The sequence below is a fragment of the Pseudomyrmex gracilis genome, unplaced genomic scaffold (assembly GCF_002006095.1).
Source record: "Pseudomyrmex gracilis isolate BER0280 unplaced genomic scaffold, ASM200609v1 scaffold_65, whole genome shotgun sequence".
Taxonomy (NCBI): Eukaryota; Metazoa; Arthropoda; class Insecta; order Hymenoptera; family Formicidae; genus Pseudomyrmex; species Pseudomyrmex gracilis.
Window position 1 is genome coordinate 104801 of NW_018020649.1, and position 21467 is coordinate 126267.

A 21467-nucleotide genomic window follows, 5' to 3' on the forward strand; every position below is an offset into this window, starting at 1 on the left:
AGGACGTTTTGTCAGTAATGAGATAAAAACAGAATCGCTGAAGGAGCTGAACGCCATACCGAAAAATGAGTTCCAGAAGCGCTTCCAAGATTGGAAAAAGCGCTGGTACAAGTATATTATATCTGAGGGAGATCACTTTAAAGGGGACAAAATTCATTTTTATTAATAAATAAACGAAAATTCCCGTTATTTTTTGACTACATCTCGTATATATATATATATATATATTTCTAGTCAGCCGACTAGAAATAAAAAAATGTTCGTTTTACGCTCGCATGTGACGAACGGATCGTTGTGCGGCTCGTCGCGTGTTTTGCCATGGACAACTTTTTGCGGGGACTTTTTTTTGCCTCCCATTCGTACAATCAAATTCGCATTTTGCTCGCCGCTTGTCACGTGCTATTGCACGTCTCTGCGAAGAAGCCACGTAAACCCACGCGGCGTTTGGTCACGTCGATTAAAACGATATTTCTATCTCGCTGCTAAAGTATGCGGGCGGAAAAAAGAGCGATTAACGAAACAAATAAAAAGTTCACTACCGCGCGAAGACGCGCCCCGCAAATTGAATCGATCCGCAGTCCTAATTGCTCACGTTCGATGATAATAGCGTTATCCGAGACGCGTGCGCTCTTTGCGTCAGACAACCGGAATGTACATACATCGCAAACTGTAACCGATTAATCCTTCATCTGCATCGCCCCGTGGTCTTCGGGCGATATTTCCTTTTTTGCGGCGGCGGCAGCGGCGGCGGATCGTCATGCTTGGCCGATGAACCATGGACGACTCACGGTTTCAGGATAACATCGTAATGCGTCTTAACCACGGGTTCTTTCGGTATACGGAGGTTATTTAATAATCCTTCGCGGTTCTGCCGAATCTTTATTTCTCATGAGTAAGATTTTCGCATTTTTTCTCGATTTTTTCTTGATTTTAATTATCACTTTGCCAATGTTGTGCGTTTTTGTGGGAGAGTAAATAATTGGCTTTGAACATGCCAAAATAATCGTTAAAATGTGTAGGAAGATAACAGTTTACTTGCACTTTTTTTCAAAAATATTAATTTATTAACTTCCCACTTAACTTCTCATTAATTACTTGAAATGTTTTTTTTGACACTACATGGTCGGAATAAAATCGAAACGAACGTGTTTGCCAAGTGAAAAAGAGATAACATGACACCTTTACACATCATCGTGTGTTTAGAAATAAAACAGCTCCGATCTACAAGTAACAGGCATTCGCTGCGCTTGTGTCCCGCGCTGTTGTGAAATATATCGAACGGGTTCGCCTCTCTCGTTGCGGTCGGACAACGAAGATGACCGGGCGCGATCCGGGACGGTGAAAAAAGAACAGAAAGAAGTGCGCGGCGCGATCGCAAGGGCCGAGCTAACGGTAACGCACCGTGATACGAAGGATGCTGCAAGAAGCGATTCATTTCCTCGAGACATTTTTTCACCGCGTGTATCGCGGTATCTAACGCGTACTGAACCGTACCTGAGGCTGCGCCTTAATTTCTATCGTGGGATTGATGCAACACATAATGGAACGAGTTTCAGAGAAACCGGACTCGATCCACTTATAAACAATTTTCAGAAACTAGGAAAAAGCTTTTGACAGAGACGTACAGCACTCGCGGCAACACTCAAAGTAATTGAAAGCGCAATTTAAGAACAGGATAAAAAAAAAAATATAGATAGACATCTCGCGAACTTTGTGTGTACACAAAGACGTAAAGAAAATTTAATTTGATTAGATAATTCATCTTAACTGGAGGATAAATATTTTTTTTCTTTTTCAACAAACGAAACTCACGTTTGTTGCATGTCCGTTTGAAGTCTCTCTTTGAAACTGATGAAATAATCACTTACACATTTCCATTCCGAAGGGTGTTAATTGCCTACAATCCCCTGCGTACTTACCTCGCGTCAATACCTCGCGATATTCTTTCACACACCCTTCCCGAGTACATAATACCACGTACTCGGTTTGAGTACTCGCCGATCGCGAGTATCTAAACTGGCTTTATGAGAGTAAGGAGGTGGAAACGGCTTCAACGACCTCTTAACACGCCATTTGCTGCTTCTGCGTGAGACTCCTACTTAAAGGTTTATTATGCCAATTAAATCTGCTTCATATACAGGAGAGAGTTCAGCTGCTCTCTCATTGCGGATACGAGGGTTATTCTAAAATCTTTATCCCACCCTGGTTTCTTCCAAGCGCGTTTCTTTGCTGATTTTATTTAATATACATATTCAACAAGTATCGCGTCAAAAATATTGCTTGACACATATTTCATGTATATTTTTCTTTCGTGAAAGTTTTTATTTTCCCGATGATGAGATGTTCCATCCCCGCGGGGATATTACACGTGTCTCGACGGCAAACGAAATAAGTAAAATAGTTTTTCTTTTTTTATTGACTGTCAAACTGAATACATCAAGAAGCTTTCAGCGAAGTTTGACTCGAGCTTGTTGTTTAATGTGGACCATCATGTTTCAAGTGTGGGTTCTCGTGATGAATGGGGAAGATGAGTGAAAGCTTTCGACTCGCGTGCCTTGAAAAAAATCACAAGGCGATCTCTCACGCTCGACGGTTGGTTCATCCGTGAATGCGAGAGGGGCGTTTCTCTTCTCGTTTCGCGGTTTTCTTTTTCTCTCTGTTGCAATTGCCGACGAATGTTCGCGCAATTTCTCTGCACGTTTTGACGTGCATATCTAAAACAGATCCTAATTTGCAACAATTAAGACCAATGTCGGTTTCTGATGTATGCAAAATTTTCATTTATATGCTCGTATTTATATATGCGCGAAACATCGTCGCGTTTTTCTGCGTTCTTGCGTGCGCCGAACGAATCTTGTATACAAATTAATATCTGGGGGGGATGTGGAAGAAGAGGCCTCCGATGCCTATTCCCTCTCCGGACTGTACGAGCGAGCGAAAATTACGACCGAAGCGTAATTTCGTCAAACTGCTCTTCCATTTACTCGTAAAACGCTCAAATTATACGCGACCGCATGAAATTTCCTTCTTGAGGCTAAGATGCATTTAATTTCCGCAGCTTGTATTTTTTAAACATTTGATTCCGAGCATCGCATCATCTTCCACCATCATTAACCGCGCGAGCGTATAGCGTGCTTAATAGATTTCGTCAACTTTTGTGATTGGGAGTTGGATTTTTTCAATTTTCTTTCACGACTAAAAACTGTAGCTTAGATTAATATTTTCTTGCCTCGTTTTTATATTACGTAGACGTGATTCAATCAAGGTTTAACACGTCTTTTGACTCATTGTTAGTGAGTAGATAATAGTCAAAAGAGATATCATCGTTTTACTCTCGCTATTAATTTCTGTTATTTTATCTGTCCGACAAGTATGTTTATAATTTGTAGTTTATCTAGCTTTTTTTCATTCTATCTTTACGCGAGATTTTACAAAGGCCAGTCTTCGGGTTGTAAATATATATTATACCGAAGGATTTCTTAGACGGAAGAGATTGTTCCGCGAGAGAATGATAAAAAGATGTTCGTGCTCGAAATTAGTCATTATCACTTCACAAATAATCGCGTTCGAAGATGTTCTTTCGTGCGTATACACATACACGCGCATACACAATTGCTCGTTACATCCTTGAATTTAATACAAGCTGATTCACAAACATGTGACGCAATCTGAGAAACCGATGCTTGAGATTGTAGCGAATAAATAAATTTGTGTGTGTGTTTTTTTAAATTTATTTTTATGAGATTATGTACGTAATTTTTTTTTATACAAGTACAAGACAGAAAAACAAATTGTCTCGCTCTGTGCGATCGCCGTGGATTTACACGGGTGAGCGCTTGTAAAAATCAACAGTTCGCAAACGACCGCGAAATAATGACGGCGTGTTTTGCGATGAAGATAATATTTTATTCATTGCTTGTACGAGAGAGAGTCGCGCGCGACTAAAGCGAATCAGAGATTTGTTTTCGCGACAAACGCGACCGATAAAAAGCGCGATTAAACTGGAAAGCAATTACGTTTTATGGATGCGCGTCTGCTACCGATGGCGATAGTTAAGAAAAAAGTGCAGAAGGACCGTCGCACAAAAACCGCGAGTAGGAGTAAAGCGAGCTCTAGTAACTAATTACTTCAAAGTAATTATCTTCTTCGTCGTTATGGTGATTATTTCTACAGTCGGGAATAACTTCGCTCCCAAGCCCCGGTCACAACGTTCATGTACGAACGGCAAAAAGCAGTTTTTATCGAATTTATTATGTAAACACGACGATAACGCGCCGAGAAACTATCTGTTTCTTTTTTTTTAATTGCTGTCATTTAAACAATTGCTCTCCGTGTTAGACACATTGGTATTCTTCTCTCTCTCTCTCGTCTTGCTCACGTAATTAGTTCGCGTAATTAGTTTTCTGTCAACGCTGTTGCTAAAAGTAAGAGCGATTTGAAAGCAAGAGTCCTTGATTGACACCACTTTCTTTCATCGACGAGTCGTTCGACTACAGCAGGTCGATCGGTGGTATCCCGTTACCGACGTACCGTTCATATTGCTGTCCAATTAATTAGCCGCGGACTGACGGGCAACAATCAAGGCGTATTGGCCACGATGACGGTAATACGACGCGAGCGTTTTGACATTCACCATTGTTGTCGGTACTCTGGTATTGTTAGTAGCTGTAGGGCATCGAGTTGCATTGTGGTCGCTGCGAAATAGCGGGGGAAGAAGAGAGAAGGAGTTCTCGATGGGGAAGGGTAACGCCAATCGATATCTCGCGTATTCCCCGCATAATGGATAATTTATCGCGGCATTCGGCGGTGATTCCGCGCGGCCGATCGTTTAGGCAACAAGGGCAACGTTCGGAATATAAATGGCGGCGCGATTGCCATGTAAAATGCATGCGAGACGCGCCCGGGTTTCGGGTTCTGCTTTCCTACTATCGGAACGTTATTTCGCCGTGGCTAAATGAGGTCGTTAATAAACGATACGCTTTATTGTGATTTACGGCTTCGTTCGCTCTCGTTACTTTCTTCGGAGCGAGGGCTTCGAACGTCGCACGCTTCTTGCGTGTGTGTGCGCGCGTGTGCGCGCGTGTGCGTGCGTAACGGCGCATGTTTATGAGTGCAAATAAATTATACCTATCAGAGAAATAAATCCCAGCAGACGCGCGGCGACGAGACAGACACCTGTCGTGACGGTCCCTCGCTCGTTTCTCTTTCGTGGAATGTGTTTCCCGCTGAGTGAACTTATATATTTTAACGTGCGCGCGGCGCGACGGGGGGGCGCACGTCCCGAATTTCATCTCGCAACGGAACGCAAAACGTTTCGGACGTCCGCGAAAAATCTCCCGCGCGCTACCCTCTTAATATTAGCCCCGCCGGACCGCAGACCGTCGTTGTTCGGCGTCAGCTTGCGCTCGTCTATTTTTGCCCATTAATAACACGCCGAGGTTTATTCTGGCTTCTCATATGCGTCGTGAGATATTTCACCACGACGCGACGCGCGAAAAGTTGGGATTTGCTACGGTATATTATTAACTCATTGTTAATATTTGACGTGTAGAAATCTCGTGTGAAACAAATATTGTCTTTAAATATGCAAAATCCTTTTTTTTCTCTCGCGTCTCCCTTTCTCTCTTTGGTTCTCACAGTCGCAGCTCCTTCGTCGCAGCTATCTGGCGCATAAAGACGTATACCCTAGCGAGGGTGTAGTCAAGTACCGGCCGTCATATTCAAACATTCATGGTCGAGATATTACGGGAGTCACGGTCCCGCGGGAATCACCACGCGGTCGGACTTCACCCTCGACATCATCCGCAGACTCGAGATAACATTTCTCGTCTGTCATCCTCTCGCCCGAACTCCAAGGGGTCTGTCGCCGAGGAGAAGAACATTGTGCGGCGCCCGTTGTCCCCCGACACTGCCTGGCTGGCGCAGTAATGGCTGTTGCTACCATCTCTCCTTTCCCGCGAGGGGACAGATCTTTTAACTTACGCGATATTAAGGAAAGACTCGTCTCTCCCCAGAGTGCTGTAAACCGTCGCCGAAAATGCGTCTCTTGTCTCCCACGTCAATTTAGCGTGAAATGAGTTATGTCGCAAACATTCATCAGAAAGTACAAAGGTCAGTGTTTGCGGGAATTATTTATTCAAAATATTATCGACGTTCACATCCGTTTTCGAATAATTGTGTATACTATTAAGAGACTAGTGTGGATTTCATTGTAAAAGTACAAAGTTCCTTCACCTCTGGTGGACGAATTTATTCTCATTTGGATGTCTACAAACGCGTGTATACGAGTTGCCTTTTGTTGTATTTTCCAAGGGGAAAAGGTCACAACTGCAGGAGGGGAACAGTCTGTCGTTTACGATCAATAAGCACGTTGGTGGTTCGCTCTTTAAAGTGTGAGAGGTGGTATAGAAATTTTTTCGTATATATGAAATTCTCTCGCGTACTTCCACTTCACGTCGCCCGAGTCTTCTGGTCTTGACATAATCTTCTCTTCCTCGGTTTCTTTTTTCGCCTCCCTGCGAGCTTTTCGCATCCCGTCGACAGCTTTCGGGCCGCTTGGCAACTACGACATCGTTTCCACTCGTATATAACACAGGCGACAATTTACTTTACCATCTCGTCGCGCCGGAGGCGAGAGATTTCTTCCGATTCGCTCGGCACCCCAGCGGAAGGTCGACGTTTCTCGTCTTGGCTCTCGGATTCGTATCGTATCGAGTGCACCCGGCGCCGCGCCAATGCCAGCATGTTTCGCAGCATTTTCCGCACTCGTCCAGTTTTCAATTTACCTTCCTATCCCATCGACACGGCGGGCAGAAATATCTCAGGAATGCGCCCGACGATGTGTCTTGTCTTTGAAAATCGAAAAGCGAGTACCACTTCTTGTCGTTTCTATTGGCTCAGTCATCGACAGTGCAAACAGACTCTCTTTCTCTCTTCTGCTTCGTCTTTTTAACTCTGCACTTTGCGACCAATGCGTGTCTTTTCTCTCTCTCTCTCTCTCTCTCTCTTTCTCTCTCTTTCTCTCTCTCTCTCTCTTTCTCTCTCTCTCTCTCTCTTTCTCTCTCTCTCTCTCTTTCTCTCTTTCTTTCTCTCTCCTCATTTCCTTCTGTCTTCACTTTTCTCTCTACAGAAACGAGACGGGAGGACGAAGAGAGAAAAAATTCGTGCAGCTCGTGACAATGTCAATGTTTGCGTCGTTGCAACGAGGCACTCACGGTGTAGTTAAAGCCGAGGGTCTGCCTACGGATTGCGAAGGAAGCACGAGTTCATGTTGAAGGTCTGCGCAGTTGCTCGCTCTCTGCGGATACATTACCTCAATGAACCTTTCATTACCAAGCTTGGTCGGAAATGAATCTCTTCAGTCTTCAGGCAGCAGCATTTCTTTCTCGGTATTCTTCTTTTGTGCTCCGGTAATATGCAGAAAGAGAAACAGAAAAACTAATTTCGGACCGCATGTTTTTTTTTTTCCGCATAAGATCAAGTGAAAACCGGCCAACGATTTATCGCGTTTAATTTTTCAATACCGCGGTAAACGCGCGTTGCACTTTGTGTTGCAACATCAATTTTCGGTATACAATTTTATATGAAAGCGTTAATATAACGATGATTAAAAAATATTAGTGAATAAATGTACGTTAAAAATTACCTTATGTTGTTTTTAGTCAAATAAACGATAAAATAAATTAAAATAAAAATCAATAAACCGATAAAGCGATAAAATTTATTATTGCAGTAAAATTCATATTTATTGCTTCATTGCAATATGAAAGTTTCCAACTCTAAATTTATTGTTTATACACACGTATCGTTTATACACATGATAAAATACAATAAATGTGTATTGGGACGACTGAGAGAATAAAATTATCAAAAATATAAAATAGAAAAACAGTATTAACACAAAAAAAACAAATTAAACAAAGAAATACATGACACATAATGATTAGCTGAGACATAACTGCGTATTGCCATAAAATGCCGCGAAACATATGAGCAAGAAAGAATACTTTTAATAACCGCAAAGAGTAAGTTGAAGATGTGTTTCGAACTTTTCACTCACAATTACTAGCGCAATCTAGAAATACTAAAATTTGAGGAAGAAATGTGGCTTTCATGTTTTTTTATATTGCTTGAAAAAATAAAACTGTGTTGCACAAAGTCAACGGGTCCGCGGAGGATTATAAGATAGTTGCGTTTGAGAGGGGGAGAGGGGGAGGAGTTCAGTACGAGACTGAAGATCATAATTCGTAAGATCCACTTTAGATACGACCTTGTAGAACGGATTCCACAAACGTTGAAGTTAATCCTTAAATCTAAAATAGTATCTAAAGTAGATATCGCAAATTTTACGACTTGCTCTTTCATCTAGAAACTAGCAACAATATTGCTTTTGACATAAATACATCGTCACGTGGCGAAATTCGCGTCAATAAGCGCGAAAATGCGCGGTTTTAGTGCCGCGCATTATCTTCCGGACGGATCTCCGTGAATCTCCAACAAAAGCTGAGAAAGCAACCGGCTGTTGCCGTCGCGAACAATTCTCACGTGAGGATATTTTATGGTTGCGCGGGATGTAAAAGGGACGGGGAAGGGACGTGGGAGGAGGAAGAGACGATCTGATTTGCGAGCGCCATTACGAACGCATGGCAGGATCGTCGTCGCGAACCGCAACCGTTGGTCGCATTTATGAATGCGATTCTCCCGTAATATATCGTCCGTATAACCCGGCTCTCGCTAATTCCATCGGGGGGGTGGAGCAAACCAATAAAATCAGAATGGAATTACGAGCGTCCTCCCTTTCTCATAGACGCGATTTCTCCCGTGTAGCCGCGACCCGTCCGCGCTTTTTCGATCGGCTCACTCTGGTTTTTTCATATTTTCCATTATCATTATCTCTTTCCGGCAATCGTTCTCCGACGGAATTCCACGCGCTAATGGCGATCGTACGCGCGAGCGATTTTCTCGTAGTCGCGGAACATTCTGGAAAACTTGTCGACTCGTTATCGCCGCGCGTATTTCATGACGATCGCCATTGGTGCATGCGTAACGAGCTTTCCATATGTATGCAAATGAGGTCTCGCGTAGTGAATTAGCATTTATTACAAATTGTTTGGAAGAAGCTGAAACGTTTAATTATCGAGACCGGGAAAACTATCGGATTTGAAGAAAGAGAGAGAGAGAGAGAGAGAGAGAGCAGGAGAGAAACGCGAGAGCTTGCAGATACGAGAAAACGTTCGAGATATTCATATCGCGTATTATCGACGATATCGAATCCATAATTCCCCCGAGGAGAGGTGGTTGGGATACGTCCGCGAAATTGTACGCGCGGACAGAAAATAGGCGGTTTTAGATCGTATCGTTCGCAATTTATCGCGGCACTTCGGATTCCTCTTTCATTGGCTTTCGCGGTCGCGTTGACACACGCCGCTCCTTCGCGCGGTTTCTCGCCACGTGGTAATCGCGCGTCGAGTCAATAAAATCGCCGCGACTATCGGACGCGACCTTCCTCTCCCTTATGGGGAGGAAACATCTTAACCCTAGGTGTAACGCGAGAATTATGCGAAGCGACTGCACACGACGACACAGCTGCACCTGTACGAGTCAATCGTTCTCTCTCTCTCGTTTTCTCTTTCTTTCAATCTCTTTCTCTTTTTCGATTACTGTCTCCGTCGGCCGAACGGGTTCGCGGATAATTGAAACGATAACGATTACGATGTAACAGATGTAACGATTATGGAGCAACACGGCTACACGACGATCGTTCGCGACTGGTGAGACTGGATATCTGTCTGATTTATGGGAACTTACGTAGGTATACACGTTCCCGATGGGCGCACACGAACGCCGCCCGTAATAATTCGAGTTTGTTCATCGACGAACCCTTCGGTGGGTTTTCGATAAGAAATCGATTTCTGTGCCTTCTGCAAACGTTGACTCCTCACGCCACGCATCTTTGTCGTTTTTTTAAATTAAAAAAAGATTCTTTATCAGGTGCAATATTATCATATCTGCTGAATGAGCTTTTTTTCATCCTCGGCGTGCCCCTTGCACCTCTATTTTCTCTAGAATAATTACGAATAATAAGTGGCAGATTATTGTATTACTATAATTATCTTGCGATTATCATAAATTATCATAAATTATCGATCAGCTACTCATTATCCCGTAATGTGTCATCGTGCGTTTTATGACAACCGAACTTTTTAACGCATCTCTTGGTGTAACATTTATGTGTAATCTGGAACGTGTTACCTACGCACACACACATATATATATTTGATTTTTCTTCTCTGTGTTCTCTCTTTTTCTCAGGTACCGTATTGAACTTGTACGGTGTTCGCATACTCGATACTATATTAAGATCGCGCGCGTTGATACGTATCGAGCGCCAACTTTTCTCGAGATCAATAATGTATAATTTATTCACAAGCAACTGAAGGAACCGTTGTATTCCTATCCCCGAATCTGATACTCTACTATTTTTCCCCGTGCTTTTACGTCATATCATTTATTCAGCATTCGGTCATCAAAAATACCTAGGTTTTCTTTTATCGTAACCTACTTACGAAAATCTATTTCTCGTAAGAGTTTTCTCACAGAAATCAATACGAACGATATAATAATGTCATAGCATTATCAAAACACATTACAGTAATATAATTTTTCAATTTTCTAAAAGGATGTTATTATTATTCGATGAGATCGGATGAAAAATATCGCGAAACTGCGCGAGAAACGTTGACGAAGCAAGGTCAGAGCTAATAGAGTTTCGATCGATGAGTGTCTCTTTCGCACATTGACGGATTGTTTCGCGGCGACAAATGTTCGGCTGACAATCCGAGAGACAAGAAAAATGCAACCGACGACTCCGTTTCTCTTTTGTATCCGCAGAAGAGCGTTATTCCATGCTCGAGCCGCGGCACGAGCACGCGCGCACGTTCCTTGTTCGCCGGACAGACGATCTTGCGAACCTGTCCCCGACGGTTACCAGGTACGTTTCCGCGAGTGTTGCGCATTTACAATGTTGTTACGGGGCGCGGACCCGCTCGAGCGTGTGAAGACCCGTGTCGGTGTGCGCTTAATATGCGCGCGGGCGTAGGGGCCGCGATGCGTGATTCAACGAGGGTTCTCACGAGCTCAGGCCGAGGTGCGAGACGCGAGGTGTGAGGAGCGAGCAGGCCCACGGAGGGAAAAAAGTGACGAGAAACCGTGAACGAGACGATCGAAAGAGAGAGAAAGAAAGAGAGAGAGAGAGAGAAACACACGGCGAATGGTGCTACGTTCGCGGGAGTGTGCAACGGTACACGCCACATCGTTTAAGAATTCACGAATACTTTAAACGGGAGTACATTCCTGAACTTTTTATGCTGTCGCACGCACAGCGCGCCGTAATGAGACGTGCCAGAGAGAGAGATAGAGAAAGAGAGCGAAAGAGAAGAATTGAATTCGAAAAAGAAAAAGGTTGCCTGAACGCGGGTGACGTTAGCGTCTCGTGATAAGACGCGATAACGTAGGCCGCATAAATTATGGGATTTGAAAAAAAGGGGAGTTGATATTTCCTCGCTCGTAATATATCTCGAATAACAAATAGCATCTCCGTAGATCCGTGGATATCTCTCGGCTGACAAGTCGCGATCATTGCGCGAGATCATTCTGTTTTGAGCGACCATTAATCGCGGTGGGATTGATTGCAATCTAATAAAGGTTGCGTGTAAACGTCACGCACGGATTAATCTCTCGTCTGACGGCATATAGTTCGCGGAAATTAAATTTGACGCTCGTGTCGCTGTAACTAGAATGGACATTTCGCTTATACACGTCGTGCCGTCGTGCCCCGCCTGAATGTTCAAGCGGATGTTCTCGCTCATTTACAAACGAGTCGCTGTCTACTCGAAGCCTGAAACTACGTGGCTCGCTAGTAGGAGATTCGTGAATCTCGTGCTTAGCAAATAAAATAAAATAAAAAATTGTATTTTAAAAAGTTTTTGAAATTCAATTTATTTTTTTTTTAATCTATACATGTTTCGAGCTCTTACGTGTGTATTTAAATAATCGATAGACGTTTGTGTGCGCGTCTTTTTTTTTGTCCTTACCCCAGAACTTTTCGGACGTTTTCGGACAGGCCGGTTTGAGAGTTGAAGTTTTTTTTTTTTTTTTTTATCATGAGTCCGCTAAAAAAAATGAAAACGAAGCACGTCCAGAATTGGAGGTACTCCGAGAAGCAAAAGGGTTTTAACGTCGTGCGCGGTTATCGTTAGTGCAGATCATACGATGAATAATTTATAAAACGAGGGACAATCGACGGCGCGCGCTCGCGCAAATAAACGCACCCTAAAGTCGAACGTAATAAATCCCGCACGGTGATTTCGCGCCAAGATTTATTTGTACTTCAATATATATTGTATTTCTGAAACGTGTTAGCCCTTTCCGAGCTTTGTATACATCGGATTATGCGGCTTAAAACTTGGTTCTCGGGACCCGAGTCGGGACTTTCATTCCAAATTCGCATTAAACTCTTTACGAGGAAACGTGGATGGGTGTTCTTCGGTTATTTATTATACCTGCGCCGCGAGAATGGTAGATTTAAAAATACCTATTATGTCAGAAAGTCGGAGAAGAGAAATCGGTATATCTCTCGTTTGATACACGCGCGTGACTTTTCGAAGAAGAAGCGTAAGAATTGTTTGCGCGAAGATTCGGTCAGAGTAACTCGAAAATAATAAATGTGAGAAGTTCGATACCTCGGCGTTGTTTTTAAGAGACGAAATGTGTTTCGCAAATTTTCGCGAAGAAGCGGGTGTAGATAGTTTTACAAAAAAAAAAAAAAAAAAAAAAAAAAAAAAAAAAAAAAAAAAAAAAAAAAAAAAAAAAAAAATGGAAATTACCAACGAGCACGTCGATGGGTGTCGAATTTTGTTTCCACATGTGTGACTTTACACACTGACGTGGCCTCGGCTTGGCGACGTCACGGGAACCGAGTGTGCACGGACTCCCCTAGTTTTGCATTCCGCCCGTGTACTCCCACGAGCAATTAGGCTCGTCTTCAGATTCCTCGCATGCTTTTCGCCTACCCGTACGTGCCATCGCACGGACATTAGCGCGAAACCATATCCTGCACATCCTCGAATAATTTTCGAGAGATACTGTTGCGATCTCGAGATGTAATAACGTGATTCAAATTGAACAATTAATTCTCTACGAAAATTTTATATTGTTTAATTTTGATTTTCACGCATTAAGTTGCATTCTCAATTTATAATGTAGCCGATAAATTTACGTTTTTGTGATTGATAATCAAGAGCAACTATTCGAAAAAGAAGCGCGAAAGAAAGTAGATAATAAATTGTTCGTCTTACAACTGTATTTAAATTCAGGTAGTTTTTTCAGTAGCTATTATTAGGTGTGTTAGTGGGTATAATATTCTACTTAAATGTGACGTTATCGGCGATAGGATCTTAGAATTATTTAAAACGTAGTAACAAACCGAGATGACAATTAAAATACCGAATACTTTAGCATCTTAATGAAGAAGATGTACATATAAATAACTTCGAAACTCCGAGACATCTATAAAAAGTAGTTCTTTATTGTCGGAAGCAACCTCTCTGTCTTTTCACGAAGTGAAACAACATTAGCGGCATCATTACGGTTTGTATAGCTTCTGCGCTACAACAATTGGCATTCACGTTGTGTTACCGAGCCGACATTGGTGCGCGCCACTGCCTCTCTCACGAAGCATCGTTCGCATACGTGGGATTCAATCGGAACGATAATGCGTCTGCCGTTGCATCCTGCACACGCACGCGCGTTCTCTCTTTTTATCTGTAGAAAACGCATAAAGAGCTAAGGTCCAGACATTAAGAAACCGATTTCGAGCCAAATTTTGTCTCCTGTATTTTCGCATTACGTGACTCGGACTCGCGGCTGTTTGTTTAAAACCCAGTATTTTGTTTCAATATCTGCAAGAGAGTGCAGCAAACAATATTGCAGTTCTAACGGTGTGTTGTAGCGAATTACAATTGTTTTGGAATATTCAAAATTATTTTTAATTTTATTTTAGATATATATTTATATTTTTCTAATATGTGGGACGTTGCTTGGAATGTTTTCCAGGCAATCTTGCAAAAATCGTCGGTGTCGGTGGAGATCGAAGTGAGACCAAGACAACTGGTGCCAGACACAAACTGTTTCATCGATTATCTGCAGCAGCTGCAAACAATCACAAGAGCAACTTCCGGTGCGCAACCGATCTACACCCTCATGGTGCCACTTGTGGGTAAGTGTGATACCAAAATCTTACTATACGTGTTTTACACAATCGCGGAAAGATGAACCCACAAGATCGACACAAACCGCGTCGTTTGATCGGGTCGTTTCTCGAAGGATCTTGTGTCAAAGCAATCGCGCAAACAAATTCAGTTTCTTTGTTTCTTGCGTCGTTCATTGTCGACGATAGTCGGCTCGCCGATCTCTCTAGCGCGCGGCATAGTTCATTAGGTCATCGTCATTACGCGTCACCTGTCGCAGATACTTTCCTGCCCGTTCTCTTGTTTTTCTCTTCTCTCTCTCTCTCTTTCTCCGTCCCGTGAGAATGAATTGTTCCATTTACCCCCGGTGCTTATCGTCGCGCTTACCGTCGGAGAAACGCTTTGTGCGGTCGCCAGAGCCGGATCGAACTCCGGCCGATACGGCCATTAACGGCGCTTGCGTCAGCTCGCCGGCTCTCGTCGGCGGAGGATGATGATGCTGAGGAATGCGAGCCGCTGCCGTCGATTCCTCCGCTCCAATTAGCGTTGAGCAATTCCTCCCGAGCGCCGCTGATCGCGGCGGTCGCGCGCATTGTCAGGGCGCGCTTTCCTTAACGGTCCCGCGTCGGGATCCAAACGAATTCACGGCCCCGAAGACGTCGAAGTCATTATTAAATCCGAAGCATTACGCAGCGTTCCGGTTTCACAGCTGCACACGTTCCGCTATGTAAATATAACCGTTACAGCCACAGTAGTAGTAGTTTTCTTAAAAAAATATTCTTTGTATATTCTTTAAACATTCGTTACCGAATTATCTGTTTTTACTAACTAGAAGAGAGCTTTCTTTGTTCGACGTTAAATCACTTTTCTTGTGATGAAGCGAAAGTGAGTGACAACAGAACGCGGAGATCACGCAACACGTGATAACTCACCGCGCATCAAGCCGCGAGTCTTTTACAAATACATCGATACCTAACACCGCAAGATGCCGGTTTCTATTTCGTTTCTTTTTCAATCGGTCTCGGTAAACGATGACAGCAACGATGACGCATAGCACGACGCGAGCGACGATGAACGAGCGGTTGTTTCTTAATAGTCGCATTTTATAGGCACTCGCTACTCAGCAAAACGCAATCAGCGATAAATTTAAAATCTTCCACGGCGCGGTTGACATTTTCATGGTGTTTTATAGCAATACGTCTTGAATAATAGCTATGACGTCGTACATTCGGAGCATTTATTGCCTCGCGCGTATATATCTTAACGCAAACATTTCATTTCTCGTGACGAATTCATTTTGTGTGTACGAGTAGAGTCGTTATCTCGAGATATATACATATATGTGTATATATATATATATGTTGGTATTACTGTATTGAGGGATTTGCTCGATTGAAATGCCACAGGAACAACTTCATTGTAGAAATTGAATTTGCCAAGTTGGCTGAAACATGATAATGCAAAATGCGGACTCTCGTTAAAATGTCGAATCGTGAAAGTTACAACACAACATACATACACACATATATACGTTTCGCCCGAAGACAAGGCTGATGTCAAGGTTCAAGGCCGCTGGAAATCGAAAGGCTCATCCATCATCATCATCACTATCGCCAATTAACGCTGATCCAATCGTCGATTCAGCACAATCTATTTATGATGCCGCACGGTATATCTTACGGAAACTTACGTCATATTGTCCGTATCTTATTTTTGTCATAGATTTCTTGTTAATCTTTTTGCGGAAGAGTTTTTTTGAATTAGCCGAGCTATTTGTTAGGGTTAGGACCCGGGTAGTGACCGTTGCGCGATCGGGCAAGGACTATTGCTTCGAGGATTTTCATAGCTCAAAAGTGACATTATCGCGATTATCAATTAGTCACGGCTCGTCGTGTTTTTCGACTTCATCATCCGTTCTCACAACAGGTTCAAATATTTCTACGCCAAAAACACAAACACGCATTGTTGAAATAAAACAAGAATTTATCCGTTCTCGATTTTTCCGAGCGAATTTCCATTTAAATGTTTAGGTACTGACAATCTAATGGTTAATTGATCATCGCACGGGTCTATATATCAGCGAACAAAATGACTATTTATCGCACAATGATAAACGACGTCTGCAAATCCGTGGTGATAAATAACACCATTTCCCGTATTCTCTCGCTCCGCGCAGTTATTCTTTCTATTTCCGCCCCTTCTGTCTCGCAAACTTCATCCACTACCAAGCACCCTTGTCTGTTCGCTCGGGGAGTCTGGTCTGGAAGGAGGATAAGGCTGGCAGCCGGTTAATTTATCGAGTCGGGGAAAGTTTGCTGAATCTCCTATTTGCATTTTCCGTAGATTGCTTCTCTGGGGCGCGTTTGCGCGCGGCAATCTGCGGCAAATAAAGTCGATAAACCTCTCTCAAAGCACTCAACAATAATCCTCTCGCTGAGAAAATTTCACGCGTCTGTTCCTTACAAAAGAGATAACGTAGGATCGGGAAGTGACACGTCATAAATGAAGTGTGACATAAACTCGATTTCTGACGATTTTTTGCCAGACTTGTATCAATTCAAACTCTTTCGATTCTTTCTATAAACAAAACGTACGTGGTAAAATGTGTGAGAGATGATGGAAAAAATTGTCTCTGCAAATATTTTCATGAGACAACGAAGTTTATCGGGTGCCAAATTGCCAACTAACAAAAACTCTTTTTCTTTAGAAGATAGAAAAAAAAAAACAACAGAAAAAAAATCGTGAAAAAAAATAGAAAGTTCATCCCATTGTTTGGTAAGAAAATATTTCTCGGTTCTTTTGTGTTGTATTTTTCCTCTTTGTATCGTTTGCGCGGCTCGTGGGGCCCAAAAACGAAAGTGCACCCTCATGCAAAATCGGTCGGCGCGCTTGCCCTTTGACCTCGCAAGCCAGTCAGGCCGCCGCGGGCTTGTCTGGACTCTACGATGGCGAGCAACGGTCAGCGTTCACAGTTAAGTTCTCACGGCTCGTACATACATGAACGCGTGTAATAATGTATGCGACCTGAAACGTTCGCGACGACTGTGACCATAAATTTCTTTCGACATGGTGTTTCTCTCCTAAGGTCTCTCTTCGTTTTTAAAACTAATTTTTCTACGGAACGCCGTTTTACGAAACGAGATTCGACGAGGAATTAATAATCTTGATTTTAACGAGCGGAATCGCGCTTGGGTTTGTTTCTTGTTGTAGTTCTAAACGAACTGGAAGGTCTGGCGCGAGGCGCCGATGCGAGAGATTGTCCTCCAGCATCGAGGGCGGCTCTGAATCCCGAGCATGTGGCGCGCGTCGCCGAGAGCGCTAAGGCGGCGCTGGCCTTCGCGAGAAGCCGAAATCCGGCGATTCGGTGTTTAACCACGAGAGGCACCGTTCTCACATCCAGCACTTTTACGGTGGAAGAAGACGTCGACAAGGTAAGGTAAAGAAGCGAGACGAACCTCGGCGATTCGTTACGCTTACATCGCGGCCTCTCGAGTAACTGTATTCGGTTTGCTGTGGTATTCGGAGGACACAAAAATTTGCATCGATCGCGTCCCGTAACGTGGACCGAGATAAACTCTCGATGAACAATTTTTCTGTTCACTTTTTTGTGTGTGAAGAGATCTTTCTTATCTTAACAAGTTCATAAAAATTCAAATAACTCTCCCGCGTTGTTCTCGAAAAAAAAACGTCCCTTTAATTCGAGAAGGAAATTATTATCATTATTATCTTGTATCGCATCTTGTTGAATAATTAAATGTAATCGAATGTCAATGGCAATTACAAAACCCATTCCCATGACTGATTTGAATACGCAAATTTTTTCTCGTGATATTTTCGTGAGCGATTTGATACGTGAACGCCCGCGGCGTACGAAACGGCACGATAAAGCGAATCGATTTGGACGTTTAGTCGATAGGCAGGTAGGATTTTAACGGTTACACACGCGCGCGCGAGAAGTTACAGCAGCCACGTGGTACATAGAGCGCGGAACATTTATTTTAAAGACCGACGGAACGATAGGCACTCGAACTCGGTGTTCATCGAAGCGTGAATGTTATGATAACGAGCCGATCACACGGAGAAGAACACCCACGTGCAAGCTATTTTCTACGACGTCGCGCGACCAATGCTTGATCACATTTGAGTGTTACGCGAACACAGTGTGCCTCCGGTCTGAACTGAAAGCTCAATTTTAATGACAATTCCTGTGTGACGAATCCGAGAGAGCTCGTTTTCTGCTCTCGATGTTGTTTCGTCGCGGAATGGGTAATTATCTGCCGAGTTCATCGGCATATTCAATGTCTCGCGATGTTTCAGGATGGGCTGACACGAAACGACGACAGGATATTGACTACGTGCCTCAGTCTTTGCAGAAGCAACAAGGACCAGGCAAACACAGGTGGGCATCGAGTATTGTATTGTTTTTTTTCTTTTTTATTTTTTAATCAATCTCGTAGTATCGTGACGATCGATTGTTCTAAACATTTTATTCGAAGATATTTTATAGTCGCGCGATTTTATTTTGCAAATTTTGTTTTTTATATATAAGATGAATATATAGGAAAAGATAATTTATTGTTTTGTTACATCCGCGCGATTCCGCGTTATCAGAGAGGGAATGAGATACGTAAATTTACCAAAAAAGATATATATTTCGAGGGAACGTTTTTCTCTGTTACCTGTTTAATTAAAGAGAATCTCCTGAGGCGAGAGTTCGCTAATTCGAATTTATTAAAGATTACTCAGACGGAAAAAAATTATTAGCGGGGCTTCTGCTTGATATAAAACATTGAGGATTCCCAGTTTTTGCCTCAACAGAGGAAGGACAACCACGGCGATTGAGACGTGAAGTGGTCCTGCTCACGGAAGACCGAAACCTCAGGGTGAAGGCTCTAGCCAGGGACGTGCCCGTGAGAGAAGTTCCCGACTTCATGCAATGGGCCGGACTAGGCTGAGACAACACGACGTGATCCATCTTCATTTGACGAGAAATCTCCCGTGTTCCTGCCGCTCGAGCTCGGCCAGACTCTTAAACAAGATCAAGATCAAAAAACAAAAAGAAGCGGACGAAGAAGCAAGAGAGGATGAAGGAAAGGAAGAAGAAGAAGAAGATGAAGAAGAAGAGGAAGAAGAAGAAGAAGAAGAAGAAGAGCTCTCGTCATCGCGGATCTTTTTAGGCGGCTGATCGGCCGTCAACTGTACGCGCACGACGTCGTCATCGCGTAAGTTCATCTCCCCGTCAGGTATATCCGAGACTGTGTACTCCTACAACACTTTTTTTTTTTCTAAATTTTTGTATCCTATTACGGAAAAAACCACCGCAAATGCGATGAACAGAAGAAACGTCTCTATAAAGAAAACGATAAGAGAAAAACAAAAGCGCGCGGTCGCGTGTAGAATTGCGAACAAGCGTAAATGACGATGAGAAGGAAATAGCCGGCAAGCTTGTCGTTTCGCTTGCCGGAAACGTGAGCTATTTGAATGCTTCTCGAACACGGGCGTGACGCTTCCTACCTTAGTAGTCCTAACTTGTTCCCTATATCTCTCGAACATGTAGACGCAAAAAAATCCCGAAGAGAGACTTTTCACGCGGGGACCATGTAATAAGTGATTCGGAAGATCGCGTTGGATGCGGTTCACGGCTATATTCCAGCGAAGATTCACCCGAAATAAAGAAATAACAATCGACGTGCGTGTGAGATTTTGAAGAAAAAAAAGCGAAGAAAATCGGTAAAAAAAAGCAATGCTGTTTTGAAGTTATCATGTTTGTAGATTGTTTTTTTTATCGATGACAGTCGCCTATTGCGGCCGAACAATCTTTTGTATAGTTTTGCTTGCGATATTCACTTTGTTCATGGGAAACGTTATATTAAACTTTTTATATTATACATATATATATATGTGTATACAGGTGTGTCCATTCGAGACGACTAACGCGACAAACGAGATGCGTTCGCGTACGATGTTTTCATTCGCAGTTTTGTGAACACGTGTCTATATTTTCATCACATCCCGCGTGACAATTCGTCGTGACGTTTTTTCACGAGTTCGACTTTAAACGAAAAAAAAATCATCAAATGTTGTCACCTTTTTAAGCTGCCATAACGTCCATCGTGAGCGACGGTTCATTTCCAACAAATTACCACACGCCGGGAAGAGAAGAAAAACAAAATCGAGATAATCAGTTCAATTGTTGATTATATCGTGTCACAATAATCGTTACATTTGGAAACAATTGTGAGAGACTCTTTCGAAATCGCGGATCAAATGTAACGACTTAATATACAGGGTGTTCGATAATTACTTCAAAATCTCTCGTAGGCAGGTAGAAGGAGTAAAACTGAGTCGAAAAGTCCTGAACCAGTTTTTTCTATTACGTATAATAAAGGAGTAATTGTTGAATAAATCAAGCCAATCAGCGCCGATCTACGACTCAGCGCTCACGCACACCAGGCGCGTGGTTCACTGACGCGCGTTCGGCTAAAGGTCAACGCTGATTGGCTTGATTTATTCAACAATTACTCCTTTATTATATGTAATAGAAAAAAAATGGGTTCAGGACTTTTCGACTCAGTTTTACTCCTTTTATCTGCCTACGAGAGATTTGAAAGTAATCGTCAAACATCTTGTATAAGAGCTCGACAATTACGTATAGACGTTCGAACTAATCGAATTGTTCGAACTTTTCAAGCTCGAACATTCAATTGTTCGAGTCTTTCAAGAAGTACCTACCCTTATATATTTAAATAGTTCGAACAGTTTGGATCTTTTCGACATGACAACTTTTTTGTTTGACATGAGAAACGATGATAAAAAAAATAAAGATATATATATATAGAAGAAAAGAAGAAATAAACAGAATTTTTTTCTCTTTTTTTCTGTTTACGACTGCGTTCAGCGGAACTCAGCACTTCTCGCGTTTTAGTGTTTGTGAGTGATCTGATTCTTCCAGATCTATCGCAAATGAGAGAGTACACGCCAATGACAAACACAAAGCGCTTAAACTGAGCGCTCGGTCTCGCCGAACGCGGCCAATTGTTTCGAATTTGCTAGATTCTTATAAACATTGATCGATTGATCGAACAGTTTGGACAGTTCGAACGGTTCGAACTAATCGAATAATTTTATTCAAGTAATTCTGTTTTCGAACTAATCGAATAATTTTATTCAAGTAATTCTGTTTTCGAACTATTCGAATAATTCGAGTGCACACTTCGTTTT

The 21467-nt window shown here is 42.7% G+C and overlaps 1 protein-coding gene across 1 annotated transcript in view; it reads left to right on the top strand.

Annotated features, from left to right (window-relative positions):
- Window positions 1-20585, top strand: part of LOC109854420 (telomerase-binding protein EST1A-like) — an 86597-nt gene extending 66012 nt beyond the window's left edge. The window contains 4 exon segments of the mRNA XM_020427489.1: window positions 14113-14275; window positions 17457-17677; window positions 18564-18645; window positions 19065-20585. Of these exon segments, the coding sequence (XP_020283078.1) occupies window positions 14113-14275; window positions 17457-17677; window positions 18564-18645; window positions 19065-19201 (603 nt within the window). The 3' untranslated portion in view covers window positions 19202-20585.
- The last annotated feature ends 882 nt before the right edge of the window (window positions 20586-21467 follow it).